We start from the raw sequence: 14,655 nt of genomic DNA, 5'->3' as shown, positions 1-14,655 counted from the left end.
CTCTAACACTCTCTTGTTTGTAGCGTCGTCGTGACTCACCGGAGAAATCCACTCGTTTCTCCTCCTAGTAGTGAGTTTCTCCTGTTCTTCCCCTTGATTTGTAATAATCTTAGGTATACGAAAAAACCCTAAGCCTTTATGGTGTCCACTTTTGCTCGAACAGCTAGAAAAATGCATAATAATAATAATTCTAATCAACAATGATTTAGATAAACATATACAGGCAAAAACTAACGATAGACAAATCCGACGTTTCGGCGACATTGTCAAGGGAAACTAATTAAATATGCGATTAATTGAGTTCGCGCTAAAGTCTTTGTCTAACTTATGCAAATTAGAAACTCTGAACTCTTAGTTACTCTTGAAATCGCATATTTAATTAGTTTCCCTTGACAATGGCGCCAAGATGTCGCCGCAACGTCGGATTTGTCTATCGTTAGTTTTTGCCTGTATATGTTTATAATAATAATTAATAATAATAATAAACCATCTCTTCCTTCTCACATGAACTCTCCTTTGGATACGGTTTGTTTACGCTTGAGGGACACCAAGATGGCGGATAGTAACCGTTGCTAAGCTATTGGTCACGTGGGTGAAACCCAAGAATAAGCCAATATGGCGGTACAACGTGTAGGCCTAGCTTCGGAATCGACAGATGAGCAGGACGAAACAGAAGAATTCTTGGAAATAGATTTTACAGATTGGGCCAGTAGCTGCTGAACTTGTAAGCTCTCCTTCGCCGCGATTTCATCCGCTATAGTCACCTCTAATGCTTGTTGAAATGTGCGATCTTTACTTAGGAGCTTTTAAGGGTCGCTGGATTTCGAATGGCGCAGACGAAAAAAAAAAATTGCAAGTCAACGCCAGATATCTCGAACGGGCGTTGTAAACAGAGACGGTTTCGTTTTCTTCTTGAAAGCAACGATGGAATCTATAGGTATTCGGGACAATTTACAGAATTTTTTTAACATGTAGTCGTAAAAATGCAAGGCTTTAATCGCGATGCTCGACGTACAGACATCTCCACGGCTTGTCAACTTGATCTACGCCTACGGTAAAAAACTGAACAAGAAAAAACCTAAATTAACAACACATTCGGACAAATGGAAAGTGTGAAACCTACACTTACATGTTCTGTGCGGTTTCGACAGGAAAAGTACAAAACTGTAGCAAAAAACAGCACTGTGAAAGCAATCCGCCCGACACGAAACTCTTTCAAAGACAAGCCATGTGCGACTGAGTCACGTGATTCAACACAGTCCGACCAGCTGTGCACAGTTCGACCCTAGACGAGTGTCAACTTATAACAGACCTAGATCAATTTCAGTTTATCAAGTTCGGCCGCTAGTCGGCTTCAACATCAGGATTCTGCGACTATTAATCGTTTAGGTTTAAAATGCTGCTGTAGTAACTCACATAGCTGCTCGAATTTTTTTGTTTTTCGGAATCACCGTACTGCACAAGTCACGAAGAACGCTGCAAGTCTTCTTGTCGATCACAGAAATTGTTACGGCCACCTCATTCTTTTCTGCTGCACCGATAACTGCTTCCGATGCACTGGTTGGATAACTTCTAATGTTGTTTGCAACAAAGAACTGATCAAGTCGCTGCGAATAAACTGTAACTTTCTCGGTCGTAGGATCAAATTTTCCAATGGCACCTAATTAGCGGCGAAGCCACGGCGGCGACTACCCTGGGTGCCAGAGGTTTTTCTTGCGAGGTTTCCGGCGTCGTTCATGTCTCGTGATCAGCAAAGTATTTCCATCTGCCGCGTGCGAGAAAAAACCTGTGGAACCCAGGGTAGGCGGAGATAACCACAAGCGTGAAAACACGAAACGGCGATGTTAACAATGTTAGAAGGAATCATGCGTTATACAAGTAATCCAGGAAGTAAACAAAGTAACATCTATCCCATCCTCGTCACCAAATATTATAACCAGGGAAACGGAACCGTTCGAATAAACGAATGAAAATAAGCAACACACGCAAAACAACACTCCTTTCATCCACGTGTCGAGCCAAACACATGCGCATTACAAACTCAAGAAGTCCTATGACGTAACAAGAATCTATGATATAACAGTACCCTTAGGAGACCATGGCCAATCGCACATTTAATGTTATAATTGCCCTCCAAACCTCTGATAATCTCTTCTATAGATTTTGTCGCTACGGCATCAGACTTCATGTGAAATACGACTCTTTAAAATGCTTCAATAAGACTGCTTTGTCATCTTTGCCTCTGCAAGCCTGGAAGATGTTACACGTCAGTCGTTATTTATCTTGGGTCACGCCAGGAATACGACATCTGATAAGTCTGAGATACAAAATTGTCCTAAAAGCCAAACAAACAACCAACCATGGTCTTTGGTCTAATTATCACAGGCTAAGGAACAAGGTCATCCATGAAATCCGGTTTGCTAAGAGAGTATACTACATAGATTTTTTTTTTGGTGAGATAAAAGATTGCAAGTCATACTGGATGATAGTTAAGGCCGCTGCTTATAGTCAAGCATCACAACCAACCAATACTGTGAATCAGGAGACCAGATGTGAAATTAGAAACTTCTGATCATGGGATAGCGCAAGGTCTCCATTTACATTTCTCCACTGTAGGGGAAGAGTTGTCAAGTGACCTCCTGCCTGCAGCCAAGAGCACCGTTGTACCCACGTCACCCGTGTAATGCCTCACGCGGGTATTACTGACAGTCTGAAACAGCTGAAGTCTGCTAAGGCCTGTGGTCATTTCGCATCAAAACTACTTAAACACGCAAGCAAAACGCTGATTCCATCATTGCAAGAGAAGATCATTGTTATCTCTCTATTCTAAAATGGCTGCCTGTAATACTGTTCCTGCTTCATAGCAGTCTGCCAAAATTTTAGCTCTTTTTCTCGTGGGTGGGAACGTAACATATTGGAAGCAGGGGTGTCATCAGATCTGTCAAGTTTAAGCTGCTTGCATTGGACAGCTGTTAGGTAGGGGTAGGGGTATGGGTAGGGGAAAGGATTATGAGTAAAAGTTTACTTTTTTCAGATATTCTTACCATTCTTTATTGGTATGACTGTTTTAGAGTCAGTTTTGTAGGTTTGTTTAATCATGAGTTCGAAGATGATGGATTTAACATGCATCTGAACGATTTGTGACATCATAATTTTATGTGAAACACTTATGGAAGTGCAATAAATCCTTTATATAATAATTTATGTTTTATTGTCATAGTGTTAGTGCTCTGAAAGTTACAACGTGTTCGAAGGCCTGAAAATCCCCACCACGGCCTCAAAAGACTCTAAGAAAACAAGTTTGGGGAGGGATAATTAAAACTAAAAATAGTAGGATTTAAAAACTGCTGAAAGTTTTTGATACCATTGGGTTTTAATTATATGGGATGAAAACTCTGACGATGTTAAAGGATTATTATTGTGTTGTAGAGTGACAGTGAATTAGACCGTTTCTTGAAACTTTATTATTTTGCATGTCAATATACCAAGATATAACCCATGCCTTTAATGTTTTTGTTTCCATTATCTGTTTTGAACCATGCCTTGTTTCCACACGTGTTGGAATCATTAGGTATTCCTCCTGTTCCAAAACCAATTCTGGAATCACAAGTATGGCAGTCTTTTTCATTATTTCCAAGCATGCCGATTCTTGCTTTTGAAAAGCGAGGAGTACACACAGCATTGAAGCCTTCCTTGTTACAGTTGAGCTGTAAGGATGCCTGTGAACCAATCAACTTCTTCCACGTGTTACGACCCATTGAGGTGTTGCGGTATTGCCCGTCAGCGATCAGCGAGTGGAGAGAGTTAGCCTGCTTGTTGATGACGATGAAGTTGATCTGATTGCCGACCTTCATACCAAGACAGATCTTGGAAAAGGATGTGTTCCAGTAGGTCAGTAACTTGGTCTCTTTTGAATCAAACCCAGTCTCCCCTCCAGGAAGGTTGTATTCAGTTTTGTCACTCCAGCACTCTGAGTCATAATGAAATGTGCTCTGAGGAGGAATGGAAGAAAATAAGCTTCCCAAAACCTGTTTCTATTGAGTGGAATTTACCAAACTAGAGTTAACTTAAACAGTTTTCACATGTGATGCATGGCTTAAAAGGGGTCGACGAAACAACTGAATATTGTGAATTGAGTTTTGAAAGCCTTGGCTTACAGTTATAATATACCTTGCTGCCGTCAATCTTCATGACCGGTGTCCATCCTCCATCTCCACATCCAAAATCTCCCAAGTGACAGAGAACAGAAATTGGTTTTGAGTCAACATGGAGCGTAACCAACTGACTCACCCTCGAGCTGTCAAATAGGAAAAATATCTTTCAACAGGCTTCCTTTAAATCCACAATCTTCTGTGACTAGGCTTAAGTAATTTGCGCTTTTGATTTTTACATTGTAAAGGTCACAAAAAATAAAATAATTACTCAAATACTATTGGCTCTAAGAACCGCGGATGTGCCCCTTTGTATCAGCTTGGGACGTTTTTGAAAAGCAATAAAATGTATTCTACTTATTAAATAAGTAACTATGTAGTTTATCTGTTTGAGTCCCATTCCTCATTATCCAAGTTGTAAACCATCTTATGTTAAGTTGTTTTTCTGTAAATAGTGTGCAATAATAAAAAAAAACTGAAACTGAATTTTGTCTGGAGTGGACTCCATTTCCAGCCGTTTTCGCAGTCCGGTTGTGAGTCTCCTCCCATGGTGTGGGTGCGGCCTCCGTGCGTGCTTTGAACACTTTTCCTGAAACGTTCAATGACTTACTTGTGTAGTTCATAGAGCTCCTTGCATGATTTTGCGGGACCTACAGTGGAAGAATTAGAAAACAAAACAACTGAATGAAAAGTAATTTAATCTAGAAACAGGCATGTTTTCCGGTTTTACTTCTTCTCTCCCCATCTAACTGACCATGGGTTTCGAGGATACACGTATAATCACCACTGCATCATTTTAACGTTTCAAGCAAATTAGTAAGATGAGAAGGAGTTGGTGTAATACTCTTTTGTTCGCATTCAAGCCGCATTGAAGACAGTATAACCTTGTTTTTCCGTTTTCACACACACGTGTTTCATAACGACAAGACCTATCCCATAATACTTGTTACAGGCAGCCACAGGCAGCCCGGCAGACACTACAGTTGGAGTTTGTGCAATTGGTGTTAACATCACGAACATAACTGGATGGGAAAGAACAGTATGTTTCGGAATACTGAAAACTCATAAGATCTTCCCCAGTGTTTTAACTGGAGTAATTAATTTATCTATGGTATACTGTTAAGTCATTGAGACGGAATTCACCAGAAGTTCGAGTAACAAGTGGACAAGAACTTTGTACCAAGATTATTTACATCGTATTGCAAACTTCACTACGACTGTTTTAAATAACTTGTCAAAAAAAAAAAAAAAAAAAAAAAAAATCATTTCTAGCAGCACCAAGCGTCGAAAACAAATGTTGCATGAACTTCGCATGAATCACTTGAAAGTACTGGTGAAATGAAACTGATGATGAAATTTTACATGTGTTTGCACAATTTCTCTGAAATTTGAAATTTGTTTTCTCTCGTTAATTCCCAAGGGAAATTGTTTTCGGTGTTATTTCAGGCAACTATTTATATCTTTAGCTTTACGAAAATGTAAAAAGGACTGTAAAATACATAAAATTATTCTGGTACCAGATTTTTGTCCACTAAGAATTGAAATTGCTCGATTTTCTGTGGGATTTCGTCTTAATTTATTATGTAAGATAAGTGATAAAAATATATACCAAATTGAAAAGGGGACCTAAAAGATAAAGACAATAAAATAATACTAATAACCTTAAAGAACTGATTTAACCAATAATTTAGGGTGAATTGAATCACATTATTTGTTCAGTGTTGCTTTTAGTTCTATAAAAAAAAAAAAAAATAAAAAAAAATAAACATTTCGAAAATAACACAGTCAAATTTGTTTTGACACTTCCTTAAGATTTTGAATTAACTATGCTCATGGAAAGAAATCTTGGACATCAGTCGGAGCTGCTAACACTTGACCTGCCACTCACAGAAGTGCACGCATTGGCTGGCAAGAAACACGCAATTAAGCCTGACATCTGAACAACATGGCGTCAGTACTCGTGGGAAGAGATCGATCGGGTTTTTCGCCGTTTAAAGTTTTGTGGGGCGTTTCTTTAAAAGAAATTCTAAGGGAAAGTTTCTGTCATATGAAGAGTTCAGCAACAAGTTTAACATCACCACAAATTATATGCATTACTTTCAGCTAATTTCAGCCATTCCATCTGAGTTGAAAAGGAGAGCAACGCAAACTTTTATACCTGCAGCTGATCTTTCTTCGACCTCCCCATCCATTCTTTCAAATCAAACTCTAATTAATCTGGCTGAAGCACGCTGCAAAAATTAGTACCAATTGTTTAATAATCATACCCCTATTGTCCCGAGTGGTGTAAAAAAGTGGCAGAGTAAATTTCCTGAAAAACGTGGTGACTGGATTGGATGCTTTCAAGATATATATCGCCTCACTAAGGACAATAAACTTCGCCAATTTTGTTTTCGTTTCTTACATAGAACAATTGTAACGAAGAAAGAACTTAAACTATATCATTTAGCCGAGGACAATAAATGTATATATTGCTTTAACGCGGATTCAATAGAACATACGTTCATTGATTGCAAGGAGTCTGTAAAACTTTATTCACAAATTATATCATGGTTCAATCATTCTCATAGTACTGAGATAATACTTTCAAAAGAACAAATTGCTTTTCATGACACATGTCACGTGACTGATGTGCTGTCAGACCCTTTAAAACGCAAGCTAGATTTGCTCATCATCCTGGTCAAACAATATATCTATGCTTCTAAATATCTTTAGAAAGAATTGTCTCTGGATGAACTTGTAAATAAACTGATTGTTCAACGGAAACTAGAAAAATGTGCTTAAACGTAAAATCGCTTATCTAAAAAACACCACTTATGGGGTATTAAGTTGATTAATTAACAGAGTTATTACAATACAAGGTTAACGTAGTAAATCCAAAAATGCTCTCAATTAATATCAATAATGTAGTGTTAAAAAATTGTAATACATAAAAGCTAATGCATAGACCCCCCGTTTTTTTTGTTTTTTTGTTTTTTTTGTATTTGTATATTTTTTTTTTCTTTTCTTGTTCTGTGTAGTTATTTAGCTGTCACGTTTTCTTTTTCTTTTATGTATGAGAAAAGTTATTGAACATTGTAAAACTTCAACAGTGCATGTAAGTGTAATGTACGTGTGTTTTAGGTGTATTAATAAAGTGCTTCATTTAAATAAAAAAAAAAAAAGAAAAAGAAATTTATTTGAGTATTTGCAAAACTGCCAAAAGAGATAAATTTCTGGTTGTTTGTGTTCAGTTCTGACACAGTTCAGTTCCGCGTTTCTGCGCCATCGGGAGAGCTTGGTCTCAGATCTCCCATTTATTTAATTTTTGGGGCGCGAACAGGTATAAAAAGAGACTGGAAGCTAGAAAGCTAGGCAACCCAGGGTAAAACAACGTGGCTAACCAAGGAAATATACTTTGCTGGTGGATTTCGCTGCACGGTTTATCAGGAATATCATATTTCGTCGACCAGAAAACACGAAAATTACAGAGAAACAAGTTCTAAAAACGTAATGGATACAAAGCCCTGAGAAAAGTTAATCACTACGTCTTAAAGTTTGGCCTCCACGGTTTAAAAATCGAAGTGAACAAAGTTGTTACACTCTAAAAGTTTTAGGCGAAAGGACATCTAGTGAGAGCTGGTGATGTTGCTCGCGCACTGCGGCCATACTATTACTAAATATCATCATCTGTATTATTATACTTAAAAAACACAACGATTAAAACATGGAAGCCGACAATTTCCCAACAGTATTTTTGGTCTCGGGTTATACCAAAAGACAGTCAGTGAACATTTGGAACTTTGCACCGGAGTAACGAGGTATGCGGGATGTTAAATCTGTTTTCTCAGTGAAATATTTAAGTCATGACGTGAGAAATTACGTGACTCGCTTTTGCTTCATCTAGCCTTTTCAACTGAGCGTGCGTGTCCGAGATTTCTAGCCATGCAATGTCATCCGGCGTTTTATCATGCTGCTTTTTAAGGTGGTGTCCAACTGCCCATCTGTTGTATTCCTCAATTCGTTGGTGTAGCTGTCGAGTCAAGTATAGCCGACATAACCTGCATCGCAAAGGTCACACTTTATTATTTACTTAATTATTTAAATTTACCTTTATGACACTTTGTTCCTGTGAATCCAGGAAGACAGATACAACGAAAACCTTTACTGGTAAATCCAGCTTGACAGGTTCCATTGTTCAAACATGGGCTGCTACTACAGGGATTCTGTTAAGAGAAAAAAGTCAACTCGAGGTATCTTCTATTAGACTGAATTTCAAAGTACATGAGAGGATTCTGGTGGTTGAAGCAGGTTGTAAAAAAATTTAAATACACATTAAACGTCTACCGAAGACAGCAGCAAATAGCAAATTGGAAGGAGTTCAAAGAACAACTAAGAACAAGGATTTTAACTGGAAAACACTTATTTTAAAATTTTCCACTGCTGGCTTTTTTTATTGACTGCAAGTAATTAGGAGCCTTTTGTATTACATTACCTCGATAGCAAGATAGTTAAACGCCGGTTTATTTACAAGAGAATTTGCAAACTGGTTTTCATTTGTAGCGTTGTTCAACTCGCATTTGTGTTTTCCGTCTTCCAATGGTCCTAAATTGATGGACACACAATTGGGCTCCATATAGCACATCAAGCGACAGCTCCCTTCACTGGGCACCTCCGCACTCCTGATCACGTGGTTCTTCATTGCCTTGTTTGCGACTGGTTCCTTGAACACAATTATGCGACCTTCGTCGTCTTTGAAATACACAAATTAAAACTTCATATTAAAAATGCAGAAAGGTATAGTTTACGTGGATGCTTCTCTGAATACATTTTTTTTTTCTGGTAGAGAAATGCATATTAGAATTTCTGTTGATAATTTTAATCTCCAATTTTTACTTTAGTTTCTCCCCCAAAATTGTTTGGATTTCAAGGGCTTTACATGCTGCACGGTGTTCTTCCCAGATTGTGTTTATGTCAACATTAAAACTATAGTTTCGGACGTTGAATTATAGACTATCGATTAGTTGCACCTAATTCAATGGACACATAACATCAAGCTGGTTAATCGCCAAAGTAAACCTGTCCTCGCGGAAAGTGGCAATATATATATTTTTTTAGAATAACGGCATTCTCCATAGTCCCTGACGTGCACAACACACGGTGCACTTGTCGGTCACTATCATCTGAGATGCCAGAGCACGCAGGCGATAATCCAGTATTAAATATTTCCTAGAGCATATTAAATGCATTGCGTACGAAATCAATTCTTCATGGATATGAAAGGTCTGCAGCCTTCTACTTTGGGTGCATGGACCAGTGAAGATGGCCGAAAGGAAGTCTAAAATCGATCTGAGAATATAAGTACCAGACAACGTGAGGACTTACCAGAGTAAGCACAACATAACGAGAAAATGATCCCAAGCGAAATATAAAGGATGTAGACCATGATTGCATTTTTCTGCTTGAAGTGAATTGTCGTTAAAGAAGACATCATCTTTTTGATAGCGGCTGAAGAGTCTTCCGCAGATGATCTTGTTTCAAAGAATAATGTTAATGAAAGTTTTTAATGATTCATCACCTTGTGTTGGCAAAATTAAACAAAGCAATTGTTATATACATAACTCAGCGGTTATGTTTTGGCGAGTGACAGGTGAAAGTCAACTAATTAATAGTTTTAAGATGGCAATTTGGAAAGTTTACCATAGCGGACGGCTAATGGCTAACTTTTTTCTCTCCAGGTTGAAATGCTAAAACTACCGAAAAATTATTCTAATTTTACGGGTGACATAAAATTTATCTTTAATTTAAAATTTTACATGTGAAATTGCAAATATAATTGCCATGGCAACGTTTGATGCAAAATTTCCCGATACAATGAAAAAGTCAAAACCCACGATCGTAAGTGAAATTTATAACCCACGATATTAAAATGTTGTTAAGTAGTATACTCGTAAAATTAAGAAATACTTTCACTTGCGTTTTGTCAAAATTCAAATAATTTAGAATTTTGTCAAAAAGCGCGTGAAATTATTTCGTAATTTCACTTGTCTTCTTTTTCGTATGCAGCAGCCATGAAAATTACATGTATGTTACTCAGGAAATCTACGGATTATTACATACTTTTACTTGACAAATTTTGGCAAGTTTTAAAGTTACAAATGTTCTAGATCTCTCATTTCCCCGTAACCATGGTAACCTGCTTAATAGGATAACATCTCGAAAGAAATTTCTTGATCTTAGGTTTCTTTATTTGTATAAATTGTTTGGACAAAAGTTGTCCTCTAGGTATTTTTGGTACCCGGTAGTCTTTCGTTCTTCCGTTGCTTTATCGAGAGAAACGTTGTTTCAGTGTGAGGGAAGAAAAAAACGTGGCCGCACGTAATCTTTGTTTGTTATCGCGCTGAAACACTAACCGTGGGTCAATTAGCGCTTAATTTAATCTTTACCACTAATAAACACTTTTAGCATCGCCTGGTGCGCCCATCTAAGTCGATTCTATGTTTTTTAATTGTAGAACAAGTTTTCCTCAGAACAGCTGCATCCGTTTTAACAGAATTCCACAAAGAGGTTTGTTGGTTATAAATTTTAATGTGGACTAACTTTAAAAAGTTCTGAAAAACACAGTAATTCCATTCAAAACTGATGGATCGCCAATTTCTAAGTTCTAGTCTTATTTACCGCTTACGCGTAGGATACAGGTTTATGAGTTGACTATCCGGTGTTAAAATGTCAAAAAAAGGTGTATGAAGGTTAGAAGTTTACTTTACTCATGTCATGTTTCGACATGTTGTCGTTGTGCTATTTCCAGGCAATATGCTAGGCACTGTGTCGTCTAGTCAAGAAGCCGTAAGCTTTTCCCTAATACCACTGTAGAATACCACACAGCGACAATAGTGAAATCCCCAAATAAGCTGGAAATAAATAGAGAATATTACATGGTCGCGCGGAGATAAAAAATTTTCTCTTCTCGTGTTGAAAAATATTTCATGAGTTAGCGTAGCGGTTTTTTGTTATATAGAATTCTCACAATATATAAGGACGTTTTTGGCGATTTTCCGAAGATTTTCGAACACTTTCCAAAGATTTCCGAAGATTCTCCAAACTTTGTCCGAAGGCCAGACTAACGAATCCGAACATTTTCGAACTTTTTCGAAAATAACCGAAGATTACCGAAGACTTCCGAAGAAGATCCGAATATGTTTCGATCACACACCAACAAATTTAAGTGCAGTCAAAAAGGGAAGAAATGTTATCAAAAATGATATCATTACGTGTTTGGATAAATTTGATATCTCCACCTGTTGGGATATTGCTACCACTCGGCATACCACTAACTTTAGATTAGAGATTAGCTTGGCTCGGCAGACTTTTTGCCGAAGGCTCATCTCCGTGGAGGGCGTTTTTTAATCATCTAATCAAAGAATTCGACGGAATTTTCCTATTTAGGTTTAATTATGATATCAAAGAATATAATATTAACTCTATATTTGATGATTTTATAAAGAGCTCCTTCGGTAGTGGGAGATTTTGGAACAGAATTTTCGACAAAACCTCTAATATCTGAGTGCAATACATGGAACAATAAAAACGTTAAGATAGATTGTGAAACCATCTACTATCCACATTATGTAGAAGCTGGGATTTTAATTTGCAAACATATGCTATTAAATATGAACAACTTAGAATCCTATAATATTGCAAAAAGAGAAGGTCTGAGACAATGAAATTTCTTAGCTTGGGCCGGAAATTCGCCAGGTTATTCAACCCGATCTAAAACGTTTAGAGTTTAATGAAAACGCATTGAACTCCTTAGAATATGCAATTTCTTTTTGTTTTTGAACCTCACAAGGATAAAATAAAGAAGTGGAAAAGTAAAAAAAGTAAAAAAAGCTTTTATAGGTCCAATCACTAATTAATCGTAGTTATAACAAATTTCGGAATTAAAAATATCTTTTGAGAGCTGACAAATGGGCGCGCGGAGAACCAATGACGATCGAGAATATTGTTATAGATACGATTACAGACCGAATTGGACGACACGAAGTCTTATTTCCAATTAATCATAAAAATTACAATTTCCGAGAAACGAAGAATAGTCAAGTTAGAAAGATAGGGAAAGTTTGATTTGATTGATTTAAACTACAACTCTGAATGTGATTGGTTGATTTAAACTACAACTTTGAATGTAATTGACTTATTGAACTGCCCGATAACAAACTGTCCGATAACAACTGGGAAAGTGAATTAGTGGAAAATAGGAGTTTTTTAAACCAATCACAATCGAGGAAATTGTAGTTTTTTATAATTAATAACGACAGCGTTACAGCATGTTAGGTTTCCTTTACAAAAAAAGTGTAGATAACATTTTTACCTTATGCAAAATGACGGGCTGACTCAGCTGCGGATCAGGAATGTAATGAAATACTTTTTTTCCACAAAATGTCTGTCATTCAATAAAACGCCAGATGAAAAATACTCCAAACAGTAATTGTGAAAAAAAATATATAAAGAAGTTAAAATAGAGTACTCTTTTAAAGGAGTAGAGTATATTATTTTGGCAACGGCTTTTGGCAACGAGCGTGGGACAAACTTATCACTACTCACGATGAATTCGATACGTTGATACTAGCAGTATGCAGGACACCTGTCATATATGAACTAAATTAAATGACCTTGCTCTCCATGAGTTCTCGTAGCTCAGTGGATAGAGCGCCCGCCAGGTGTTCGGGAGGTCATGGGTTCGATTCCTGTCGGGGACTCAGAATTTTTCTTTGTCCCACGCTCGTGTCATGTTGATTAATTCACCTTCACATTTCATTACCGAGCTTAAAATTCACCATCTTTATTAACTTATCAAAACTAAAATTTGCTGCAGAAAGTAGAACCCTAGACTTGCAACACTATATTTTGCTGCGAGACAAGTCGGTCACAAACGTGGTAATACGCGCAACAATGTGTTTCAACTTGCAATGCAACAATTTTGCGAGACAAGTTTAAGAAAAATGTTGACCGTATTACCGGACCTTAAGGAGCCTAAAATTATCTTGGAATATTAAGAATTTAACTGTAAATAATTATTTTACAACTGAATTTTTATTGCAGGTTCTAAAGGTCACTGACTGCAAACAGGAGCCCAACGTATTACTTCGATACCAAGATAGGTGAAAGTTGGTTTATTTTGAAGGAGAGATGCAAACTGGTTTTCATCTGTAGCATTGTTCAACTCGCATTTGTGTTTCTTCCCATCCAATGGTCCTAAATTGATGGACACACAGTTGGGCTCCACATAGCACATCAAGCGACAGCTCTCTTCACTAGGCACCTCCGAACTCCTGATCACGTGGTTCTTTATTGCCTTGTTTGCAACTGGTCCCTTGAACATGATGTTGCGACATTCGTCGTCTTCAGAAGAAACAAATAAAAACATTTACCACAAGTTTTCAAAAGTAGATTGCAAACAAAAAGGAATGATCTTTGAAGATTTTTCGCGGTACAATTATTTTCTGATAAGAGACTGCATATCAGAATTTCCGTTGACCATTTTGTTTTATAAATTTTTCATTCAATTCACTTTAAAAATAGTTTGAATATACCGGGTGATTTACGTTCCAAATTGTATTTATGCTGACATTCATACTTTGTTTTTCCTCATTTGAATTATTTTGATTATTACCGAATCGAACCTAATTCAATGGACCAATAACATCACGCTGGTTAACAGGCCAAAAAAGACAAACCTGAGTCTTCTCCGGGGAATGTAACAATATTTTTTCTTTTCTCATAAAATAGCCTATTCCAGAGTCCCTCAAACGAAAAACCAGTGGCTCAGGTTTGCTCAGTGCGTTTGAATGTTGTCGTCATTAAAAAAATGCTGGCCTTGAAGAGACAACAGTGCAGAGAGTTTTACCAGTGCGTATTTGATGTGTTGCATACGACATCAATTTGGCCGCGGAACATGAAAAACCAGGCTAGTCATCGCTTGCTCTGCTAGCATAGACCAAAGAATACTCAAACAGATTACTCAAACTAAGTTAACAAATAACAAACTTGAAGAGCAGGCTTACCATGGCAACCACAGCATAACGAGGAAATGATTCCATGTGAAATATAAATGATGTAAGTGATAATTGAAAATTTATGCTTAAATGAAATCTCTTTCAAAGAAGCCATCATCTTCTGGATGGTTCACACAGTTTCAGCAAGTTTCCGCTTTTAGTTTGACTACAGATGTTCTTGAATGTTTTAAAGAGTGTTAATATCATATTCCTAGTGTTTGGGTAGCAATTATTGACAGTATATATTGAATAGAGTGGTTGGTTCATTTTGTAGCAGGTAGCAGGTGAAAATTAGCTAATTATCAACTGGAAAGCCGATATTGACTAAGCCTTCCCTTTACTGGTAAAAATATAACCTAATTAATTATGTTGGGTAATTACAGCATACAACTTAGAAATTATAATACGCTCCGGAATACTGCGAATTCTTGCAAATTTTTATCCGACGTCATTTCGAAAAAAAATATTGT

General features: G+C 37.2%; 1 protein-coding gene across 1 annotated transcript; it reads right to left on the bottom strand.

Annotated features, from left to right (window-relative positions):
- Positions 1 to 3,476: 3,476 nt before the first annotated feature.
- On the bottom strand, positions 3,477 to 14,303 carry LOC145484257 (uncharacterized). The gene is made up of 6 exons (XM_081462898.1): positions 14,195 to 14,303; positions 13,276 to 13,532; positions 8,242 to 8,356; positions 4,762 to 4,801; positions 4,171 to 4,297; positions 3,477 to 3,992 (listed from the first exon to the last, which is right to left on the bottom strand). Exons 1-6 carry the CDS (start codon positions 14,301 to 14,303, stop codon positions 3,477 to 3,479), a joined length of 1,164 nt encoding a protein of 387 aa, XP_081319024.1.
- Positions 14,304 to 14,655: the final 352 nt, after the last annotated feature.

This window comes from Orbicella franksi, chromosome 4 (assembly GCF_964199315.1).
Source record: "Orbicella franksi chromosome 4, jaOrbFran1.1, whole genome shotgun sequence".
NCBI classification, from domain to species: Eukaryota; Metazoa; Cnidaria; class Anthozoa; order Scleractinia; family Merulinidae; genus Orbicella; species Orbicella franksi.
Note: the sequence above shows the minus strand (reverse complement) of the source record. Positions and strands in the feature narration are given on the sequence as shown.